Here is a 24,690-nt window from a genome sequence, read left to right as displayed (position 1 = left end):
AAAATGAAAACAAAGAAGAACAATTTAATTGAACAACTGATGTCACCAGCGGTTCCTTAGACATAAACACAAAATGCAACACTTAGCACCAATGATTCAGATTCTTTTCAGGGTGGTTGAGTAATTCTGAATATACATTTGTCATTAAAAGGTGCATTTTGGGTTGATTGTGGGGAAACCACTTAGTTGTATTGAGTTATTTAAATTATTTTTGGTTGTCTTGATATGTTCATTGCAAACAGCTACAGGTGTGTACATTTTGCTAATGCACCTAATTTGCAGTGGGGGCTGAATAACTGACTGCAACTAGTGACTTTAGACTGAGATGATGTCACATAGATACAAGTAGCTCATAGAGACAGTTTTACTAATATACTGACTTTTTTGGATTTAAAATTCTTACTGTAGCAACAGTAAGAGTACGAACAGACATGTATGTATGTACACAGTCAATTTAATGCAGCATTCAGACCATCACTGCACTCAGAATATATTTATGTAGATATCTTAAGTAGAATAGCTACACTCTAAAATTTTCATAACAAATGTGTAGACATTAGCAACTAAGAGACTTTGTATATCAAGCTTGACATTTGTCCACGTCACTATTTTGTTTGTGTGGTTCAACCATCCCAGCAGTGCTTTACCGCTTAAATTCCTTTTTTAATTTACCTTTGGCTGTGCTGATGGTCGTGATCGACAGACTGTGGCAAGGACCTTCTGTGATGCTGAAAAGCCAGTCTATGAACTGAGACAAAAAGAGAGAAATCCAGAAAATACGCATTGTTTAACAGCTGTCCCTAAATGCCATCTATTTTAGGATCTGACAGTATCACAAATTACTGTATTAATCGTTGATCCCATGCAGTTCACGTCTCAATAGTATGTGCACTTGTGGCAGTTTACCTCAACCATGTTTAAAAGGGAGCCGGATACATTTCACTCCAACTAGAATTGCAACCAACAACACAAACCTACTACAAGCCTTGGTGGCTACACTAACCTTTTGTGTCTGGCTGCTCCAAGGCTCTTTGCCCATCAGCAGAGCCAGGCTGTGGGGCATCCCCAACAGGCACTGAGCCAGGGCGTGCTCAGTGAGCACATCCGCACCGTACAGACTGTGTGTTAGAGATGGAGACTTGGGGCCATGCTGCCATGGGAACAGCTGGGGCCTGATGCCAAGGAGGAGGGGCATGAACTGGTCACCCCAGGAAACTACAGCAGCAGCAAAGACCTGAAACAGGAAGTCAGTGGCCTGCAATACAAATGAAGGAATCTTGTTATATCACAGCCACAGTATTATAAAATCAATCATAGCTAGTTTAGGTGCAGTACAGCTTAACAGAAGAAGCATGTTTTAGTAATATTGCTCATGAATGTTAAAGCATCATTAATTGATATTTGGGGCAGTGTTAATCTTTTTTCTTTTTTTTGGGGGGGGGGGGACTGAGGAAGTTCTTGCCTAAGGGAAGAACTCCAAATAGAATCTCTACATTTATCCAAAGCATTTCAGAGAGGCAGAGGCTTAAATGTAAAGGTGGGCAGAGGTTCACCAATCTGTGACAAACTGTGGCAAATCTGTTCCTCAATGTAAAATCTACACTATATAGTATCATCAAAATATTCAGAGAATCTGGAGGAATCTCTGTACACAAGGGACAAGGCCAAAGCTCCAAACTGGACGCATGTGATCTTTGGGCAGCACCGCATTAGAAACAGGCATGATTTTCTACTGAACATCACACTCTAGAGGGTTGTGTCAGGAAGGGCATCCGGCGTAAAAACTGTGCCAAATCAACATGCAGACACTGATGCACTGTGGCGACCCTGAACTCACGGGATAAACCGAAAGGAACAAAAAATAAATAAATAAATCACACTCTGGGCTTTGCAGGAGAAGAGTCTGGGTGCTGAACTGGCCTGCCTGCAGTCAAGACCTTCAACCAATAGAAAACATTTGGTGCATCATAAAACAAACAAATCAATCAATCAATCAAGCAACAAAAGCCCAGGACCTTGAAGCAGCTAGATCCTAATCCTTGGATTGGGGTTTTATAACCATAATGCATTCTGTTTGCTGATTACATGGATGTCCAAGGTTGAAAAAACCTCAAAAGCCTAAAAACCTAAAAGTAGTAATTTGAGGCTTTGCTATTTAATTTGAAGAGAAACAGAAAGAAGAGAAAGAGCAACATAAAGTCAGCAAATGAATTAAGTAAAATACCCGATGTCCTTGGTAAAGGCCAAAAATATTGAGTAGTACAAAATTATTCTGGAATATAGGCGAACAAAAATTCATACAGCACTCAATGTGGTCAGGAAAATGATCTATACTATCTTAGTTATGTAATTCACTTTGAGTGACAGACCCCTGTGTGTTCCTGTGTTGAGGTGGGGGGGGGGGGGGGGGGTTAAAGGACTGTTATGCTACAGTATGTCCGCAAATATAATGCAAGTCACAAAAAAACAAAAGTAAACCTATGACATAAAATATTTATTAAATTAAACTAAAGTATGCTTTAAAATAAAAAACTATTAGAATATTTTTTTCCATTTTTCTTCAATGAAATAAAAATAATAATGTGAAAGAGGAACAAATAGACATGAAGAAATGTCTTTATGCAAAGTCTTATGTGTGGAATGTAGCTAAGTCAAAATGTTTCCTCCACAGCCGAAAGAATTTCTGGTTCAAAAGTTACTTTAGCTGCTTGGCCTGTTGCATCAACCTTAATAAGAAGTTTCTTATGTTCAGTAACTTCCTATTTCTGTCACCTGACAGTACCTGGTGGATGAACTAAAGGAATCTGCTATGAAAGTGCAGCAGCATGGAAACATGAGGAAGAAAGACAAATTACAGAACGTGTAACATAAATATACAACATGAATATGGATGAGAACAATGCCCACAACTGTACACAAAGATGTCTCAAAAAAATGATATTGTATAGATATAGATATATTAAAATACAGTATGAAGTATAAAAAAATAAAATAATCAAGAGACGAAAATGGGACTAATTTATCAAAAGAAAAAATAGACTACAATACAATAGATACGATTTAAACCAACCTAGTGCAGTTCCTTTAATCCCAATTTCATGTTCCAGTCTCTGTAATAAGTGACTTATTAGGACTTCGATGAGACACTTGGTGTAAATTAAAGTGGACCTTAGGTAATAAGACAACGTGCCTTAGTACAGAGCCAGGAAGCACAGGAGGGGCTTACGGAAAATGATGTGAATGTCCTAGAGTGGCCCATCTCGAACCCTATTAAACATTTTTGGAGAGGCCGAGCTGTTTGCTAGGGATGTTGGTGGCTGCATAGGTGACGTGGTGGTGGAGTTGCTTGTCGGCGGGTCGAGTGGGACAACACCGGACCCAAGTGTGAAGAGAGTGAGGACAGGACAGTGAATCATTCTTAACAATTTTGAAAGAAGACTTTAGCTCTAAATTACAAATGCAATAAAAATGTATTACCGTGGATAAATTCTGATAGCCTAAAACTGATTAAAGAGAGGAATCTAGCACTAAAAAATGCAATAATTAAATATTTTTGACTATGATAGAAACGGCAAAGGGGACATTCTAAAGCAACCTGGAACCAGTTAGAAAGACTTATAGGCCACAATACAAAAGAAATTACAATAAATGGACAACGTACAATTAATCCGCTTGATGCCTTTAAAAATTTCTTCTATGAGTCTGTTTTAACTATTGCTCAGTGTTTTTCATCCAACAATACAAATGCTTGTCCTGTAAATACTATAAAGTAAGCTTTGAGCATAAGGACGTTTCACGGACAATAAAATCTCTCAAACTATCCACAAAAAAACGATGTCTTTAGTATTTAATGCTGAAAGAGCTTAATCACACATGAAATTACCCCATTAACCAAAATTCTCAATCTATCAATCTCTCAAACTATATTTTCTAATGTGTGGAAGTCAGAAGCTGCAATCCCAATCTATAACAGTGGACCCCCCTTGTTAGTATGCATTCATAGACCAAGCAGCGTCCTAGCTACACTGTCAAAAGTTGCATAAAAACTCATTGCTCAACAATTAATTTGAACATCACCTCTTTTGCTCTGCACCTAATGGGGTTTGGTTTTAGAGCCAAGTACTCCACAGAGACTGCCAACTGCTTCTTTACAGAAAATGTAAAATATTGACTGAATAAAGTTGGTGTGGTTGACACTCTGTATCTCGATCTCAAAAAGGCCTTTGACACTATTATTCATCAAGTAATATTGACCAAATAAAGTGTATTCAATTTTTCAGTAGGTGCAATAAAATGAATTACATCTTATTTATCAAATCGATCACAGTTAGTAGATAAACCCCATTCACCTATCCTCCATCTGTCCACAGGTGTCCCACAAGGATCCATTCTGGGACCATTACTTTTTTCTCTCTACTTAAATGACCTGCCATCAGTATGTCCAAATAATTATATTTAGGTGTATCCAGATGATACATTAATATACATGAATCTTAACAACATGACAAAAAAAAACTAATGCAGTCAATAGTCCGTATCACAGACTGGTTAAATTAATGCTGCTTAAAACTCAATGTGACCAAACCAGTAGCCATCTTCACATCAGAGAACTGACCTCTAACAATCTGTTCAAAAAACATCTAACAAACTGAATCATTATTAGTCAAACATGCCACCATAAGATTAAGATCATCAATGTGGGTGCTCTATCCTGACCTCACTGTCCTACTACTGCTGTCTCTGCCATCTTCTCATTTCAATTTGGGTTTAGAGGTTTGAATATTTTTAATTAACTGTTGATACCTTTTAGGCATTTGTTGTGTTTTATTCTTTTATTCTGTTCCTGACCTCCTGTGGTATTATAGAGCTGCATCCGGCTCATACACTGACATACAAACATGCAGTGCATTCACCAATATTTGGCAAACCTCGTTTATCCGGGTAGAACACAGATTACCGGTAGAGGTAATACATCTTCCATATAGGCTATATGCATATCTATGATTCTATTTAGCTTTATTCAGTAACGCATGTGCATAGCTGCAGACAGGGCAGCAAAAGGCTGATTGAAATTTGAAATTTTTTAATGAAGAAAGATTATTAATGGAGAAACGCTGCCTTATTTATAAATCAAAGTCTGTCTGAAAATAAAAATGCACCTTTTTTTCCAGTTTATACTTTTTATCAGCTGTCTGTCATACTGCTTTTTCTTTTCTTCACTTCCTCCTAAAGCTGTCAATCTGCAGCAACACAACATGAGCACTGAAAAAAGGCAGAAATTTGACAGAATAAGTCCAAGGTCAAGGATTGATTCAAATATTGTTGAGATAGAAGTCCACGCAGGTCTGCCCCAGTGTTCAGAGTAGACACCCATACAGTTACCACACTATAGTCTAAAGAGGACTTAAAAACACTTATACCTGTTTAGTGTCTCCACATGTGACAGACTTCGCACCATAGGCAACATTGCGAATGTGGCCCATCAGCTCCAGAAGCCATTCCATTCGTTTGGAAACACCTATGACAGAGAACAAACCACCTCAACATGCAAATTCCACTAATATGGATATTAAAACTTAATACATGAACTGTAGAGCATGGATAGAAGTTTCAAAGAAACACTGAGAAAGTGCAAAGAATGTGTTTTCTTGCCCTCAGATTATTCAGTGATAAAATCATTTTTCCAACTCTCGCAGACTCTGATAGATGGGTGAAAAAATCCACTTTGGCAGATGGCAACCCTTACTGCTCAAAAGAGTACCATTACTAGTATTATTTGATCTTATGGATAATATTTATGTAGTATCATCAAATTATTTGCAAACTATTTATTTACAACTTGTAAGTTCAAGAGAGCAGCAGATAATGACAGGAAAAAAAAATGGCAAGAAAAAGTTTGGAAAAACCAAGACATAAATTTATTCACGTTGAAATGTAAAAAAACAAAACAAAACAGAAATACAAAAAAATTAAAGAATACATAAAAGCAGAAAACATTCATTCATATACACCAATTTAAGCAATTTAATTAGCAGGTAATCCATCTGCTTTTTAAAAATAACTACCGTTTACTACCTAATTAGTGTTAAACGTCAAACCTTTAGAACTAGCTGTTGAGGGATTCCTGCTGGCTTACCAGAGGTTTATAGCACCGAGAGGTCACCCAAGAAAGGTGTGGCTCAACTTTTGTCTGAGCAAGGCTAGTCCCCGTTCACCTCCACTAGGATGAGCTGGGCCTCGGGAAGATCCTCTCTGTCTCTAGGAGTGCTCCTGCTACTCCCTCATTAATCACACAATGAGCTTCTCGTGCCGAAAATAAGAATATACGAGCCTCATAAGGCAGAATGGTTACTACAGTTTAGTTGTCACCGAAGATCTGAATCCTGCCTCCACAGACTATCCAGAGTCTTCATCCTTGTACACAACCAATCTGTTGAATGTTGTGTCAGTACTCTGACACACTCTGAAAGCATCTTCACGTTCACGTTCTGGATATTAGCACAGCTACTTTACTTCTCCTTCTTTGCTTTGGAATTAAACTCCGAGAAAACTCCAAGTCCTCCAAGTGAAGAGCATGAAAGATTTAGATGCAGCTCATGAATAGAAGATAGATGCCTACACAACACCAACAGTTAAGCGTGGAGGTGGAACCACGATGATCTGGGGATGCTTTGGCAACAGGCAAGTTGGCAGGGGATGGAATCAGACCTGAATATCTACAAAAACTGATGAGTAGAATGCCACAGATTTGTCAGGCACTTATTTCAGCAAAGGGTAATTTAACATGCAAATTTGTTTAGACCATTATTCTGTGCCCCAATATGCCTAAAATAAATTGTTGTTAATTTTTACAACCATTTGATTTAATATAAATCGCCAAAAGATAATAAAAATACATAGTTGTCTAGCTGTTACCAAACTTTTTCTTGCCAGTATACTTCAACTTTACTCAAATGATAAGAATGCAGCAGGAGATGCTTTCTAGCTTGACAGTGACCTGACCTGTGATGGCGCTGGCAGCCAGGTGACACTGATAAAAAGTCTGAAGGAGGAGCCAGCCGACCCTGTGGCTTGGCCAACCGCGAAGCACACCAGCGATGATGTCGTTGAGACACAGGAGGGGAACTCTGCCATGGGAGGTCAGGTAAGCCAGTACAAAGCAGCTCTTCTCCATCTGAGCCTAAATACAGGCATCAGTACACATCTTTATCAAAACTGCAGATTACATGTTACATGTTACATGTATGCAAGGACATATTCCACCTGCTTAGGTGAATGAAAACATCATTATAGCCGACAGGCATCAGAATCAGAATCACAAACAAGACAACATGTATCTAATGTATGTAACTATCATACTGTACCTCTGTAACTTGAGTGATTCGATCAATCTCTGTATCAGACATCTCAGACAGACATTTGGCAATTCCCACATACAAATCCACTTCACCATCCTACAATAAATCCATTTGTGATTAGAAAAAGACCATTACTGCAAATATGAAGCTCAGTGCAATTATACCTAATGATTAATTTGAACAAGAGATAAACAAGAAAAATTAAGAGGCCTTCACTTACGCTAAAACGTACATATGCAACTAATATTTTTCTTTCAAATTCAAGCCCTAAATTGTTTGCATGAGTATAATAAGTATAATCTAACAAATGAGAAATTATAACCTTTTAAAAGCCGAATTTATAGCAGAGCCAATGTGTTGGATTGCATAAAGTTGCACAGGTGGTGATAATTTCACTTTTGTATTCATTAAGATGTAAAGAGTTAAGGGCCAGCCCTGTTCTCAACTCATTCAGACGGTTGCCTTTAAAGCTAAATATATCTGATATTCATCTGCGTACCAGTGGAAAGAGAAACCATATTTCTTTAAGATAGATAGGAAACAAGGATTCAAGCAGAGAAACAGGTGCCAATATTAACAGCAAAGGTTCTGTTAGTAAGATATGACCTTAACCAATTTCCACACACTGCTCCAAATGAGACAAGAGGATTCCATGATCGACCAAAATCATCCCTGGCTATCATTATTCATTTTTAATAATGCAAAATTATTAGCGGCAGTCACACCAGTAACCCAGTGGTTCATGGGCCACTGCTTAACCCCGGTGTACAGCTACAGCTAGTAGGTCCAAGGCCTAACGCCCAACAGTGAGTAAGAGATAGATGTAGAAATATTAGATGTAGATGAAGCACCAGTGAGGCAGCAGATGAAGTGTGTGCATTATAAATTTGTAAATATTGTAAGTTTGATATTTAAAAAGTGAAGTCGGTTGCAGTACCTGAGGTACAGTATCTTTCAAAGATCTTTGTCAGGTTTTTGGAAGTAAAAGCCCTTGATTTGTACCTGGATGTGGCTGGGCAGCAGGTTGAAGATCTTTTCAGTGGTGGTGCAAAGGACGGTCCAGCAGTTGTTGGGAGGGTTTGGTAGGGCCATGGCCTGAGCGAGGCCCTGCAGTATGGAGAGGCACATGCTTAGGCGCTGGGATCTAACATCCTCCTGGAACTGCTGCAGACCCAGAGTCTCCACATAGACCTGGAGTTTGTCCTCAGCAACATGCTTCATCCACAAGCCCAGGTTCTCATACAAGTGAGCGCGGGTCTGGTGCTGGAGGACAAATCATGCATTTAAAGATCTCCCAAGATGTCTCTGACTGTTAGATATATTCTACAGATTATCATAAGTCAGCTTTCTTTCCTAGAGAATGAAGTATATTTGTGATTACTGAAAACTGCTAAGTACAGAAAGTTGGTATTAATTGTCTGATCTGGTATCAGTGTCTACAATTACACGCTATTTTCTTTAAACAAAGTTCTTGTTCACCTGCCCGTGTTTGAACAATATGTAGGATTTTATTCCTCAGTAAAACAATGGAGAAACTATCCTAGCAAGGCAGGGGCTTGAGCACACTAATCCCCCCCTCCCTTATCATTTGCTAGACTGGCTTATATTACATAATACTGCACCTAAAGGCTACCACAAAATATATAATAATAATAATAAGAAATAAACAAGCTCCTCATCACCTCTTTCTTCTGCAGAACCAATTGAGTATGATGTTGGATCTCAGATTATTCCTGTTTTTTTGTTTTTTTTTCCTTCTCTTATTTGAGGGTCTAAGTACAGAGGATGTAGTATGTTTGACAGATTGTAAAGCCCTTGGGTATATTGGTAATCTGTGGAATTTGGCAATATAAATACAAGTTAATTCTCTAAAAATATATCTCATTTGAGAGTTACAGTTTGTCAATAACATATAATAGAGAGTCATTCTAAAGTTATTTGGAGATTAAAGAAGTAAATCTTAGAATCTGACTAAGAATTTAATGCAAACTTTGCGTATGGGTTAAAAACTGTGGGTATCTTACACTCAGACTGTGCACAAGTGGTGGTGAAAGCCAGGAGCCCAGAAAGAGGGATGCGCTCTTGGAGGACTGAGCTTGGCTTGCTGCCAGCACCACACACTGATGTTGTACGTCTGATCCTGTCAAAGGAAAAACGCTCGAGCTTGATACTCTGACTCTATTTGTTTACATAGTGTATATGTCAATGTGTGAGAACTCCTACCAAAGCTGAGCCTCATCTGAGGAGACAGGACAACATTCCAGTTGATAGGTGGGTACTGGAAACTGGCCCCAACTGATGCCAGGGAGGTCAGAGCAGTATTAACAAGATCTGGATGATAAAACTCTGGACCTGAGTCCGCAAAAAGACAGGAAATTCACGAAAAATGTCAATTAAAATATTTGCTCTGAATTGTGACAATACCATTAATTGTTTCAATGCATGATGAAGCATTTTAGGGTTACTTAAGTGAAATTTTATGTTTTGCTGCTTTGTGGTTGGAAAAAGTTTTAAACTACTTACATAAGACGTTTTTAACAGTGTCAGCTTGTACTAAATCAGTGTACAAACCTTTTTTTCCAGCCTCTATGATAAAGTCCATAATGGATCTGATGACACTTTTCTCCGAGAGGTAATTGAAATCCTGAGGAACTAAGAGGATGGCAAGAGAGAAATATAAAGCAAAACATATCACATTATATTAGTAACTTCACACGTTACACATTGACAATAAATAGGGTTGAGCTCATTTTAAATATCAGGACAACTTGACTGGTTAAAACTGTGCCTAACATTTAGGGATTAATAAATCACTGTGCCCAATACATACTTATAAATATTCTTGCAATGCAATTGTATTACCTGCTGTGTGGCTATGACTGGTGGACATGTGGGCCAAATGCAAATGACCCACCAAACAGGCACTGTTGGACTGCAAACCAATAGCTCCAGAGAATGTTATAATCTGTAATGAGGAGCCAAATCGCCCCATTGTAAATAGAGCAAAGAACAGCTTAGTATAATAAACCATAAGTTGGCAGCACACACACACAAAAAAAACAAAAACAGTGTTGATTTACTAATAAAAATGACTGTAGTTCGTATGTTATCAACATTGCAAAACTGTAATGCAAACCAAGTGTGCTGATGTTACCTGTATGATGGCTCGAATAACCTCATTGAGTCTGCTCTGTTGCTGCGAGGAAAGTTCAAACTCATTCTTCAGCTGTAAAATAAGGTGATAGTTTTTGTAAAATCACAGTAAAAGAAAACTGAATTTTTATCTTTTAATAGCCAAATCTACTATGAAAGAAAAAGTTTGACATTTGTATTGAATCTACTGCCCTCATGCCTGTGATGGCCACTACAGTAAACTATTTTTTAGGGAGAACTGATTTAATGAAAAGCACTTTTTACAGAAGACATGTGAGGTTGTTGGTGAATATTTTCAGTCATCCAGGTTTGGTTATCTGAAGACTGAATCATGAAGTAAGAAGTCCAGTTGACATGATTCAATCTTCAGAGACATGATAAGCAGTAAAAATAGACACCAGTGGTACAAAGTTACCAGTGATGGCCAATGAGCATGAAACAGAATTCTTTTAAACCTCTGCTTTCACCAACAAACACATGCACACTAATTGTATTCTGAGAAAGATGAATGGAAAAAGCCATTTCTGAAACTATGAGGTGACACTTTTGGACCCAGAGTTGAACAGTGAAGACTTGAAGACTTCACTCAGTCTAGGATCCTGCTCTGTGCTTACTATGTGTATAAGATATAAGATTTTGTTCTTAAACACAAAAATGTGTCATTAGGAACTGGATTTGTTTTTACCCCGATGAGGTAACTCTCAGATCCCACCAAGGCCACCAGACCATTGACAGCAGCCAGTCGTTGCATAGTGGGACAACCCTGAAACACAAACACATTTAAAACTATAATCGACATTAGAATACTTAACTAAAAAAATATTGTAGATAATGTATCAGGGACACTAAGATTAAGATAAAATAGACACATAGCCGATGTATAAATGGCTAATGCAGTTGTAAGTGAGACAGGAAGGTGTAGCTGTAGTACCTCAGCTAGTAGGATCTTGATCCAAGCAGCCAGCAGACGAAGGTGCAGGTCCTCTGCTTTACCATGACCAGATGTTGACAGACCGTGGGCCACCAACCCTAGAGCCAGGGAGAAGCCTGGGGTCTGGTCACATATATACAGAAACAAAGAAAATTAGAGTCCAGGCACAGAGAATTGGACTTGGTGGAGATGCTCATGTACTGTACATGTACTTAATTACAGTATTATGTTCTAACTCCCAGCTTCTTGATAACTTAAACCTTCTTTTCTGTAGTGATGTGCAACATCACCATGCTAATGTCATTAGCTCAGAAGTGGCAAATGCACGTTTGGTTCTTCACTGCTAAATATCTAGCAGCGAAGTGAAACAGGACCTTTTCAGACAGTTGTTGACAGTCCTGAGTCAAACTCACATCCACTTTATCATCGGTAATGAAGCTGCTGTTCCCCCTGAAATGACCTCACTGACACAACACACTCTCCTGCTGACCTGCTGGCTTTCCTCAGTCATGATGCGCAGACTGTTCACGACCTCCTCAGCCTTGGCAGCATCAATAATTCCTGCACTGAACGCTGAAACACCCACACATGCCACAGTGTACGCCAAGACCTGCAGAGATAGGCGCATTTAAAAAAAAATAAATAAATAACCCAAAGAATGTTTAAAGTTTTACTTATTAAAGACAGGTTTGCATTTTCTTAAGGCTTCTATAAACAACGGTCAGTTGACCACATGGACACTGAAAGAAGTTTTACTTCTATTCCTCTTTTAAGAGATATGTCAGTAAGTGGATGGGAGCCACAGTCCACAGTCCTCCATCAGTGCAAAAATATATTGAAATATTTAGCCGACACCAATGCAAGACTTTATCTTTTAAGAAGTCACATTGGGTAGATATTGTCCAATCTTGCAGCTTTTTTAATTCAGAAGCTCCTCTTTGTCCAATTTACTCAACTCAAACTGCTCATGGCCCATTTTAGCTTCAGCTAGAGTTTTCTACACAAGGATGGGGAATTTTGGACCCCATCATTTCCATTGTAAGGGCTTTGAGGAGCAATTTGATGGGAGCAATAATTACAGCAAGCAAAACCGTATTCACTGTTAATATGGGCACACGTAAAAACATAGACATGTCCTTTAACATCTTCGTCTTCGGTGATTGGCCCTAAGGACAGTGATTTGCTGACGTGCCCAGGCTCAGTCTAGAATCTAATCTACCATGGACTTTGTTAATTTGTGGTTATTTGATCAGACTAAGTTTTATTTACCAATATTCACCATATCAACACAAAATATACTTAAATAAAGCTTTTCATGATAAACTTATAATAGAGACCTTCCTTTCTTAGTGGAACAAATTACTTTCAAAAAACAAATACATTGTGAGGTTTAACTTCCCCCTGAATTCCACTGGCCTCTTTTTATTACAACAATTAGATATTTTAAGACTTGTTTAATCTGCAGACACAGTGGTGATTTGTAACATAAGGTGGTGTTAATGGTGTGTCTGACTGATTCAATTTCAAATCAATTCAACTTTATTTTTATAGCACCGATTCACAACAAAGTCATCTCAAGGCACTTTACAGGATAAAGTCAAGACTATAAAGATGTATAGATGTATATGGCTCTAACTAATTAAACCTCTTTTAGTGTGGAAGTGTGTGATACTGTATGAATGGCTATTGTACTGTACCTCCTGTTGCATGCGCCCCTGTCCACTGCTGTCCTGCAGGTTGAACAACAGTTTGTCTAGTATCCGGGTAACGTGGACGTGTTGCTCCTTCTGTCCACTACTGCAGAAAGCAGACAGCACCAGACCCAGACCCAGCGTACAGCCAGTACTAAGGCAACAAAAGGAAGCAAAGCATTTAGACAAACATATTTAAAATGATGCCTTACTGAAGCAGTGTGTTAGAATAGGTATGTATTTAGTATTTCCATTATTATTTAAGCTACATCTCACTATAAGACGAAGCACTGACTTGTATTCTAGGTTGGGGTTGAAGGAGCAACTCTCCAGATCACGAAGAGGCTGCAGCAGGAGATCACTGTGCTCCTGAACAGAGACATCACTAAAAACCAAAGGGAGACAGACAGACAGACAGGTCAACCCAAAGTCTCTTAGAGAAGGGCTACACCTTAGACATGCACGGCTTACCTGAGACGTTCGTGGTATAAACTGGACAGCACCATGCCGAGCGCGAGGCCAGAGTGGAACTGGACAGTCTGGGAGTCATCAGCAGTGGGCGAGTCAGGCAGGCGAGCCTGGAGTGCTGACAGGACCTGGACCAGACCGTCCCTCTGCCACACCACCAGCACTGGGACCAGCAGGGACAATGCCAGGCTGGCACAGGAGCGGGCTATCGCACTCGCTGTGTTCTCAACTGAGTAGGAGCGCTGAGGAGGAGGAAGCAGGTGAGTGCTGAGTCCAAGTGGATGATGTTACCACATTTGAGGAAATACCCTTACATATTGTATTTATGAGCAAATATTCTTTTATTTTAGTTTTTTATTGTTTACTGCATATTAATATGAAGTTCTCCACTCAATAAAACTATTCACTTACTTTACATTCAATGTGTAAAACATTTGGATAGTTTGGACAGCACAAGAAAAATGTGATTTCATGTTTTTACACATTTATCCTCAAGGCCTTAGTAAGATCTTACAAGCTGCTATTAAGAGACTGGGATACACTGCTTAGATGCTAACTGGATAAAACTATCAAATATTTGACTACCCACCCAAACCTAATGCACACCAAACTCTGAATACTTGTATTCATAGTTGCTATTTAGGGCAGATACATACACAGAACCGTAGAGCGAAAAATAATATTAAAGCTTACATGCAAGAACCATGGGAAAACTTGTCCTCTGGCCTTGTAGCTGCTGCTGATGATGCTGAGCAGGGTGTCGAGCACCATGGCCAACCAGCTGGTGGTGGGCACAAACTCTGGTCCAGCCTACAATGGCACATCAGGGAAGAATATTAGAAACATTAAACATGAAAATGAACCTAGCCTTTTTTTTTTGGGGGGGGGCAGATGTGGGTGGAGGATTTGACAGAGTTTTTGCAAAGGAACACTTCTACATGTGGTCAGGGAGAGCTGGGGCACTCATCATCTTACCCCGAGGCTGCCGTCACTATCAGCAGGCAGGTTGCTCTCGTATTTAGCAAGGACAGCAGCCAGGCCACTCAGAGCCAGAATGGAATTGCCCTGAACAACAGGACTGTCCCTGTAAAACACAATGCAGATACTTCTGTCAGAAATGACACTGAAAAGATCCATGACAACATTTATGACTGAACTTACTACTGTAAATCATTCATGGTCTGGACATTACAGACGGATCTATCTGTGAAAAAAAACTAGTGACTGAAAGCAGGATACTCACTTTATAGCAGCTTTGATAACATCTGCCAGCTGATCTCTGGCCCTGAGAAAAAACAAAGAAAGAACATCTACAGTCACTTGGATGACATCAAAGAAAGGGAGGTTGTGTTAATGCACATTCTCCTTTTATCTCAGAGGAAAGGATCAGTCACCTGAATCACACAGCATGTTTGTCCAATCAAGATGTGTGACCTGCATTATTCATTTTCCTTTATGTGTGAGCATCCATATCTTTAATTCAATAAATTCACTGGTAATTTTTAAATCTTGAAGTTCAAAATATTTCTGATGCAGCAGTCCATGAAAGATCAACAAAAATCTTTATAGAACAAAATATTAACTCTTACTGCTCATTTATTCATTTCAAAGGTCAAGATCAAGTATTTAACTCAAAGTCTAACCACGTAGTATAACGACAAACATTCCTCACAGGCATAAGTGCAAATGGCAAATGGAGTAAATCCAGGAAAGTCCTTTCTAATGTGAGTTCTGCAGAGAGTTTCTTGAATTGCACGTGTTAACAAAACTCTGGAAACTTTAGAAAATATCTAAAACAAATATACAAAAATATTTTGTATTATGCTGAATTCTCGCATCCTATTTGTTGCAAAATGTCTGATCTATCTGAACATAAAACATCAGTTTTTATCTCAAGCCCCAAACGTTTGCTACAGTTAAATAAATGAGCAACTTGAATGATATAACAGTTGTCTCAACTACACTAACACTACATAATATCTTATGCAGCCTTTGCGTGTTTCTATACATAACACAAGCAGATGGATGTGTCTATGTCTGTATGGGATTCCTACCACAGCCAGGCACAGTGCTGTTTGTACTGCAGCTCCTCTGGTTTCTCTTTGCCTTGTTTCTGCTGCATTTCCAAATCAGAACGTCGGCCCTGGACACAAATCAAATCCACAGAAAACGCAAGGGCAACATCAAAACCTATTTCTTTCAAACTCAAATCAAGGCATATCAAGTTTAGAACTTTACCGTAAGGAAACTTAAAAATTTAATTTTAAGGGATTAAGTCTTCAAAAGGGATCTTTTAATTTTGATTACATTTTAATATTGGCACCAATATATATGCTCTATTAATCAGTGCTGGGCAAAGATTTCTTTCCAGAACAACATGTATTATTGATTAATTGAATTTTTAAGTATGTATACAAATCTATCTATCACACACAAACCTGTAAAACAGCATGGAAAGCTCGGCTCATAAAACCTCTCCAGGCCTGGGGTAACAGCAGGGCTCTGTGCCATTCAGAAGGCTGAATGTTCACCTACACATCAAAACGAAATAAATGGGCTAGTTTTCAGCATTAAAAATGGAAGAAATATGTGAGATCCAGGGGAAGGACCGGTTTACCTCATGAATGAGGGCGGTCATCATCTGCTGGTAGCTGCGGCTGCGGCTAACGAGGAAGCGATCAATTGGTTTCCCATCACGGTCTCTCTGCACAGGCAGGTCGTAACAGAGCAACAGTCCGGCTACAACACACCACACACACTGAGCTACTGTGTAGTTGCAAACTGCAAACATAACTCTATTGTGTTAGAGCATATATATATATATATATATATATAAAATATGGATTTAATTACCTGCTAGTCCAGGCTTCAGCCCAGGCTGCTTGTTTTTCTCATAGGTCTTCAGTATGAATGATGGGATTCCTGCCACTGTTTTCCCCTGGTCAGATCGCAGGTTGCCCCCCCTTAGGGCAGAGAAGTAAACCCCCCGCGGCATCTGGCTCATCTCCTGCTTCACCAGTGATGTCAGGAAGAGTTTAAATGCTGAGGGGAAAAAAAAATTTCCAGGTGAACTTATAGACTTTTACTGCACAACTTTTATTGTATCCCAACACTGACTGGCACCATGGCACCGTTACAAATCCTGATGTTTGATCAAGTTTACCTGGTAGAACAGATATGGGGGTGAGAGCCATCAGCTTAACATAAGATAAACCAGGGATGGAGAGATCCTTCTCTTCTTCCTCTTCTTTCTTCTCCAGTTGTTCTTCCTCATTTTCACTGGGCTTTATTGCTGGTTTGGCCTAAAGATCAGATGGGAAAACCCAAAGCAGAACCAACAAGGTGATTTAAACGACAGTGTAAAGATGTCTGAGTAAAGAAAACAATGAAAATAAATGTAACGCCAGTGTAATGACAATCTATAGACTGACCTTAGTGTAACACAGAGGTTCTAAAGCTAATCAACAAACTGCATCTACAATAATTATCTTATTATTTCATTACTTTTACAGCATGTTAACCGCTTTTCACCTTATAATTAAATTTTTGTGTTCAGGAGTCGCCACAGCGAATCATGTGCCTCCATCTAACTCTGTCCTCTGCATCCTCTTCTCTCACACCAACTAACTTCATGTCCTCTCTCACTACATCCATAAATCTCCTCTTTGCTCTTCCTCTAGACCTCCTGCCTGGCAGCTCCAACCTCAGCATCCTTCTACCGATATATTCACAGTTTCTCCTCTGAACATGTCCAGACCACCTCAATCTGGCCTCTCTGACTTTATCTCCAACACATCTAACATGAGCTGTCCCTCTGATGTCCTCATTCCTGATCCTGTCCATCCTCGTCACTCCCAAAGAGAACCTCAAAATCTTAAGCTCTGCTACCTCCAGCTCTGCCTCCTGTCTTTTCTTCAGTGCCACTGTCTCTAAGCTGAACAACATCTCTGGTCTCACCACCATCTTGAACACCTTTCCTTTCATTCTCGCTGATACTCTTTTATCACACAACACACCTGACACTTTTCTCCACCCGTTCCAACCTGCCTGCACTCGCCTCTTCACCTCTTTTCCACCCTCTCCGTTGCTCTGAACCGTTGACCCTAAGTACTTAAAGTCCTGCACCTTCTTCATCTCTGCTCCCTGTAACCTCACTGTTCCACCTGGGTCCCTCTCATTGACACACATCTATTCTGTCTTACTGTGGCTAAGCTTCATTCCTCTGTTTTCCAGAGCAGACCTCCACCTTGAACTCCTCTGTCACACCTACAGCACCTCACCACTGTCTTACAGCTCTCATACATGTCCTGCACCACTCTAACATACTTCTCTGTCGCTCCAGACGTCCTCATACAATACCACAGCTCCTCTCTCTGCACCCTGTCATACACTTTCTATTGTATTTGCCTACAGTATGACATTTAATTGTTAAATGCATGTTGTGAGGGTCACAATTAAAAATGGCTGGAATAAATGCAAACTACCATTTGGACAATGCTGAGGAAGTTTAAGAAAATAAGCTAAATATTAGAAGTTCTGATACATTTTAAAACTGTTAAGGAGCAATGCTATGGAATTTGGAACTAACAACAAAAGAACCATGTAGTAAGAAACTCAGCAAGACAATCAGCACTAGCTCCTTGGCAGCCCACTGCCCCCCCCACAGGAGGATGGGTCAAAAGCAGAGAAAGAATTTAATTGTAACATCTATGTGCAATATGTAGGGTTTTGGCTACATGCTAATAGTGACAATGTTAACATGCTGTTGTTAATGCTAATATTCTATAAAAAGCTACAACACAAAGTGCAGGCTGATTGGAATGTCATTAACATGGCAGGTGTTTTCCAAGGCCAAGAAGCTAACTTTACATTATTTACAGTGGAATTGCTAGTATGGCCAAAAGCCAACCAAAACACAAAGCTGACACAATCCAAAGCAAAATGTGAACTTATCGGGTGACTTCACCAATTTCTAACTTGGTTTCTAACTTGGCTTTAGCTTAAGGTGTTTTTTAACACATTAATCTTTAACCTTCCCTTTGGCTTCTCTTTAATAAAATAGTTTTCTTCTAGCTGAAAAATTCCCCCAGATGACATCAACCAGAGAGGTTTTGATCATTAAGAGATGATGATAACAGATGATGTCATCTGGTGGATTTCTGGAACAGCAGATTGACCATGGTGTGAGCAACAAGATGACCTAATCTGAACTGAAGTTCCTCCAAGTGATGTCTTCTGGAGGCATTTATTTTGAGTTAGAAGTAGAGAGATATTTTGACATTTATGTACATTTACTACACAAAGTAGAATCAAAAGAAGTTCAAAATCTGTTGAGTCATCCTTTTAGGACTTGATACCGTTAGGAAAGTGGAGCAGGACTCTTACCGCTTCAGGAAGAAAACCTATTGTGTGGACTGGTTCCGGAAACTCTGCTAAGGCCCTGTAGCCACAGCTGGCCACCTCTAGATCCTGTTTAACCAAACACACAAGAACAGACAAGAGAATTTTATTATTAATATATATTCAAAATACTAGTACTTTACATTTAATCAGTTAGAAGATGCTTTTATCCAAAGCGACTTACAAGTGAGGAACAAAACAAGCATAAACCGAAGTCAAGGAGAAAACACTGAAGTAAAGTGCTATCAGATGAAGTGTTTCTGTTTCATGAGATAAAAGTGCAGGAAAAAGTAGAAAGGAAGATTTAAGTGTAGAAGAGTTCTGTTTTCAGCAGTTTTTTGAATCCAGTAGTCTACAATTAACTCTACCTTTCTCTGATTCTAGTACTTTTTGGTCAACAGAACCAACAATTTGTAGCCGTTCAAATAACAACTTAACACAAAAACAACATACTTATCAGTTAAATCCATTAAAACACATAAATGCGCGTACACACACACACACGTGCGCACACACAAAAAAAGGGTAGATATCTGCAGTGCACAGACCTTGCTCAAAGCATAATTCCAGAGAAGGCTGACCACCCCCTCTTTTGTTTTCTGGAGGAAAAGAGATAAAAAATTTTTAAAGCTACAGTAAAAAAAACAAAAAACAAACTGCAAATAGACACAACCATAAAATACACATTTCATAACAATGAGCAACAGACTTTATCTGAAAAACAAACCTCAAAGAAAGATAAACTTGACTGAAGATAATGTGTTAGAATAAGTTTTAGGTCTATGCTCATTATTACAACTAAAGGGTTTCTAACTCCTTTCTGAAGATGAATAATCTGAATAATCTGAATAACACACACAGTATAATCCTAGCTATCCATCATGTTTTGTCATCATGTATTTGCTGTGTTCAGATTGCTCCTCACTATGCTGAATGCCTTCTTTTCTTTAGTCTGCATGCAAACAAAAGTTAAAACTATAGTTTGATAGTTGTGTGTTTAAACTATTTTTTAGTGAGCAACGGTGGTCGTCTGCAGCATCTCGTTCTATAGCATGGGTTTCTAAATGTGGTTCTCTTTCGTAGCATTCGTTCCGTGTCTCACATTGGCGAATGCCTTCACCGTGACATCATCAGAAGCTCCTATTGGATTCTGCCAGCCAGCATTGGCTGGGAGTAAGGATATCGGTGTCAAAGAGAGATAAGGTGGAGACAGTGCATAAGCCATCAAAAACCTCTTCTCACTATGAGCAGAAGTCCCATCACAAGTCTCTGAAGGCAGCTCTCTCTCCGGGACCTAGCTTCACTGTCCGAAGACACTAGCACAAATACTAGTCTACTAGTCTGTAACCAAACAGTAGCTTCGGGCTGTGAAAAGCACCATTAATTCTTACCTTTGCTCCAACCAAGTGGTGACAGTTTTGAGTAGCAATACTCTCCGAGCTAACATTAGCTGGTCTTCATGGTTAACAATAAAACATTAGACTTATTGTATTCTGGAAGTGGGGTGACCAACTAACCCGATTGCCCAGGACCTAGGCTGCCTAATTGTCTGTTAAAGGAGGTGGATGTCCGATGTCACAAGAGTCAGATGGTGGGTCGGAGTTCTCATGTCCGGAGGTGTGCAAACGTGTGGTTGCCAAGCTCAATATCCAGTGGCGTGAGGTTCCAGCCGAGGTGACTCAGATGGGAAGAAACTGCAGGATGTGAAAAAGACAGGGAAACAACTGCTGCCAATCTTCCCATAGTTGTTGGAAGAGATTCTCCTGGCACAATGCACCATACAGGGAGAAGCATCCTGTAGTAGGCAGCTCAATGCTTGATTGTAAGTGAATGGAGGACCACGGTCTCAATAACAGTCCCCAATACAAGCCGCGGTGGTGTCTCATATCCATCCGAAAACCTCCTTGCCATCAGTCCAGACCGGAACGCGTCTAACCTGACTCTCACAGGCTAAGAGTCACAGGCTAAGAGTCTGGCCTGCTGCCCTACGTCCATGGAGTGAATTAAGTTTTTTTCACATAGGGAGTGTCCATGGGGTGGTTTTCTGCATGAAATTGGTTTCAACAGATACCTCCCTGTCAGGTTGGGGGGTGTATTTGAGGGAAAAGCTGCTGTTAGCAGTGCAGCTAGTACTGAAAAATGTCCTGCTTTTTGTGAGGGGACACCATGTGTTAGTACAAACAGACAATACCACAGTTGTGGTCTATGTCAAAAGACAAGGGGGGCCTAGAGCCCCTCAGTTGCACACACTAGCACACAGACGGATTGCCTGGAGCAGCAAACTTTTTATGATTCTAAAAGCCATCCATGTGCCAAGGTCGATGAACTGTGGAGCAGATCTACTGTCCAGGGGAAATCCTCTTTATGCAGAATGGAGGAACCACCAGGATGTGGTGAGCCTGGTGTGGAAGTGCTACCGGCAGCCATCTGTAGACCTTTTTGCAATGAGGAATAATGGTCAGTGTAGTGTTTTTCTCCCTTCATGACCAGGATGCACCTCTGAGAGTGGCTCACTAGTGGCCTCATGTCCTTCTTTATGCTTTCCCCCAGTGGCTTTGATTTCTTCCAACCCTGGTCAGGGTATGAATGGAGGGTCTATCTGTGATAGCTCCCCACTGGCCATCAAAACACTGGCTGGCAGATGTAACTCCTCTACCAGGAACCTTGGCTGCTACCAATTCGCAGAGACCTGTTGTCTCAAGCCCGGGGGCGATCTTTCACCCCCACCCAGGGGGGCTTGCTCTCAAGGCCTGGCCCATGAATGGTTCAACTTGAACACTGTGGGTCTCCCTCAGAATGTTATTGAGACCTTTCAGACTACAAGAGCTTCCTCAACAAGGTCTCTTTATGGTATGAAATGGCTGATCTTTGAGGAATGGTGTACCGATCAGCAGGTGATTCCCTTTCAGTTTGACTTTCCTGCAAGATATGTTGGATAAAGGGAAGTTTTTTTCCAACATTAAGATGTACTTACCAGCTATTTCTGCCTGCCATGTCAGTCAGGAGAGGAAAACTATGGGACAGCCTGGCAGGCCATTTTATAAGACGCATACGGCATAAGATCCCTGTTTCCAGACAGCTGACCCCCTCATGGTACTTTTCATGTTGTGTTGGAGGCCCTGTCAGTTCCACTTTTTAAACCAATAGAACAGGTGGATTTGAAATTGGTGTCTAAAGACAGTTTTGCAGTTGGCCTGCACTTCGTGGACTTTTCAGTACATCTAGCTTGAACAAAGTTCTCTTCTGGGAATGCAAAAGTTACCTTACCTTTATGACTAAGGTTGTGGTCTCATGTTCTCCAATTGACTTTGCGTCCTTCGATCCTCCGCCATTTCCCGCAGAGCTTTGCTTTTTCTAGTTTGGGTCTTGTGCATCTACATAGACAGAACTTAAGGCCGTAGGATGAGTGACAGGTGTTTGTATCATGGGCAAAGAACCACTTAGGGAAGCCTGTTTCTAAACAATGGCTCTCGCACTGGATTGTGGGCGCTATGGCCTTGGAATATAGACCCTTAGCGCTATATGTCAAGGCAATATCGCTCTCTGGATTGTGGGCGCTATTGCTTTGGCGTATAGCTCTAGGGGTCTGAAGCCCCAAGTGGGGTGGCAGCCAAAATAGGGGCTGCACTCTACGAAGGGCCTCACCCCTTCATGGGCTCTTTTCGGAGCGATCTCCATTCAGGACATTTGCTCTGCAGCAAGTTGGGCCTCACCACAGTCCTTTCCTAGGTTTTACAGACTGAATGTTACAGCTTCCTCACTAGCTCTTTAAAGGACAGCGGCTCTTGGGCAACATATGCCAGCAATGCCGGAGTCAGTATTTATGTGAGACACAAAATGAATGTTAGGAAGAGAACTTTGGGTTGTTTACATAACCACAGTTCTCTGAGTAGCATGAGTCTCACCAGACCTGGCAGAGTGAAATAGGAGCTTCTGATGAGGTCACGCTGAAGGCTTTCCGCATGTGAGACACTCACTCAGGCTACTCAGACCACTGTGGTTATGTAATTAACCAAAAGTTATTGAGAACAGATTGTTGTTACAACAGCTATTGATGATTTGTCTGGTTAAAGCTCTCAATCCCGTGTTTTTCATGATTCTAGCTCACACTGCCATGCAACTACTGATGGGAAGCTCTAAAAGTACATCACAAATCAAACCTGCTATATTTTCATATAGCAGGTCAGGTACCTCATACTCCTCAGATTTGACAGTGAGCTGGGGAACCAGAGCCAGCAGCTCAGCTATGGCTTTCACCATCAGCGGTCGGGAGTCGCAGCTGAGCTCACGCCCAAGACTCTTCCATGTTGAAATGATGTCCACCACCTGTAAAGTCACGCATGTCGTAAAACAAAATGGTTAACTGTGTGCTCAGTAAATAATGACTATGTTTGTGTATGTGTGTAAGACCTCTGCTCGGCACAGCTCCTGTAGTCCTTGCAGGGCGAGAGCAGCAGGGGTTGCCATGTCTGGTCTGGTGCACTGGCTCAGTGTGAGTGTAATGGCAGCCAACATGTCACCACCATGTTGATAGGGCCTGACATGCACACAGGAGAAATTTGTGATTATACAGTGGCAAGAAAAAAGTTATAGAGATATTGTAATGCCAATTATGTTATTATTAATTATTTGTTTTGGCAGATAATGTTGGTAACTTAAGTAAAACAAGAATAAATTTGAGAGGTCAGAAGATTTAAAGAAATGAGAAACCACATTCGGACCACTGTGGACAAGAACTCCTACAAGTCCTATGTAAAAGGTCCGTCCTAATGCCACTTTGGGGCTCCATCTGCTAGTGAAGCTAGTCTAAAATGGTCGCAAGCTCCCAATAAAATGCTGAAGTGATTGTTACAGTAGGTAAATACTATTTCAAGGTTAAATTTTTTTTTCTTATACTCTGTTTTTTTCCCCTTTATTCTTATAAAATTTCGCAAAATTAGTTTATTTCTTAAAAATACTGAGAACTTTTTTTTTTTTTTAAACCTAAAGATGCTTACAACACCTATGATCACAAGTAAACTTTATTATTTAAAATGTAATTTTAAGGGATCAAACAACTAAAGGATAACGAACTACTGGCCTACTTTAAATGACTCTTTTTAGACTTTTAGATTCAACCTGGTATTGTCTATAGTGCACCCATGATAAGTTCTTTTTCGAAACCATTGGCCTAGAGCTCCGATACTGAAACTTGTCAAATATAAATGACCAAAGACCGAAAAAGCAGACAAAGATTTCCCTGAACTCAGTTCTTTATCTTCAAGACACCAGTCCCTGATACGATGACCAAACACATCCAGTGTATGTTGTTCTCACCGCGCTCTGCATATATCCCTGATGCATGCAGCCCTGGCCAGGGTTTGCTCCCACTGTGTGTCCCTCCCCACGACCACCCTGCTCTCGTGTTGAGCCAGCAGACGCTGCATCTCTGGGTAAACTCGGTCCTTATAGCAGGGAACAATGTTCATTGTGAAAAATATGCACAAAGTCAAGATAGATAAATATATGACCACTTCTTATAACAGACCTGTTTTTTCCAAAGAGCGGTAATGAGACGCATTGCCACAGCTCTCAGCTTAGGGGCACTAGCCAGCATGTGGAGAGTCTGCAGCACCATGGGAACACAAAGCTGCAATAATAAAGCATATAATACATGTTAATGGTCAAGACTGTCTAATCACAACTTTTT

General features: G+C 40.2%; 1 protein-coding gene across 7 annotated transcripts in view; it reads right to left on the bottom strand.

Moving 5' to 3' along the window:
- The window catches only part of focad (focadhesin), a 52,371-nt gene that overhangs the window by 1,470 nt on the left and 26,211 nt on the right, over positions 1-24,690 (bottom strand). For 4 of the 7 annotated variants that reach the window (XM_067523312.1, XM_067523313.1, XM_067523314.1 and 1 more), the window contains 31 exons: positions 24,529-24,630; positions 24,318-24,445; positions 23,412-23,538; positions 23,193-23,327; positions 19,550-19,600; positions 18,987-19,070; positions 16,765-16,903; positions 16,455-16,643; positions 16,219-16,340; positions 16,040-16,132; positions 15,656-15,744; positions 14,845-14,886; positions 14,577-14,685; positions 14,295-14,411; positions 13,605-13,843; positions 13,429-13,518; positions 13,140-13,287; positions 11,933-12,052; positions 11,443-11,565; positions 11,197-11,274; positions 10,513-10,584; positions 10,221-10,323; positions 9,930-10,010; positions 9,582-9,710; positions 9,383-9,498; positions 8,361-8,621; positions 7,365-7,454; positions 7,003-7,180; positions 5,421-5,518; positions 1,004-1,255; positions 673-748 (listed from right to left, as the gene is read on the bottom strand). In XM_067523312.1, coding sequence (XP_067379413.1) covers positions 673-748; positions 1,004-1,255; positions 5,421-5,518; positions 7,003-7,180; positions 7,365-7,454; positions 8,361-8,621; positions 9,383-9,498; positions 9,582-9,710; positions 9,930-10,010; positions 10,221-10,323; positions 10,513-10,584; positions 11,197-11,274; positions 11,443-11,565; positions 11,933-12,052; positions 13,140-13,287; positions 13,429-13,518; positions 13,605-13,843; positions 14,295-14,411; positions 14,577-14,685; positions 14,845-14,886; positions 15,656-15,744; positions 16,040-16,132; positions 16,219-16,340; positions 16,455-16,643; positions 16,765-16,903; positions 18,987-19,070; positions 19,550-19,600; positions 23,193-23,327; positions 23,412-23,538; positions 24,318-24,445; positions 24,529-24,630 — 3,781 coding nt within the window. Of the gene's footprint in view, positions 1-672; positions 749-1,003; positions 1,256-5,159; positions 5,263-5,420; positions 5,519-6,174; positions 6,726-7,002; positions 7,181-7,364; positions 7,455-8,360; positions 8,622-9,040; positions 9,191-9,382; positions 9,499-9,581; positions 9,711-9,929; positions 10,011-10,220; positions 10,324-10,512; positions 10,585-11,196; positions 11,275-11,442; positions 11,566-11,932; positions 12,053-13,139; positions 13,288-13,428; positions 13,519-13,604; positions 13,844-14,294; positions 14,412-14,576; positions 14,686-14,844; positions 14,887-15,655; positions 15,745-16,039; positions 16,133-16,218; positions 16,341-16,454; positions 16,644-16,764; positions 16,904-18,986; positions 19,071-19,549; positions 19,601-23,192; positions 23,328-23,411; positions 23,539-24,317; positions 24,446-24,528; positions 24,631-24,690 lie in introns of those variants that run through there. The other 3 variants (XR_010915693.1, XM_067523316.1, XR_010915694.1) reach the window with 3 other exon arrangements.

Source organism: Channa argus, chromosome 12 (assembly GCF_033026475.1).
Source record: "Channa argus isolate prfri chromosome 12, Channa argus male v1.0, whole genome shotgun sequence".
Classification (NCBI taxonomy): Eukaryota; Metazoa; Chordata; class Actinopteri; order Anabantiformes; family Channidae; genus Channa; species Channa argus.
Note: the sequence above shows the minus strand (reverse complement) of the source record. Positions and strands in the feature narration are given on the sequence as shown.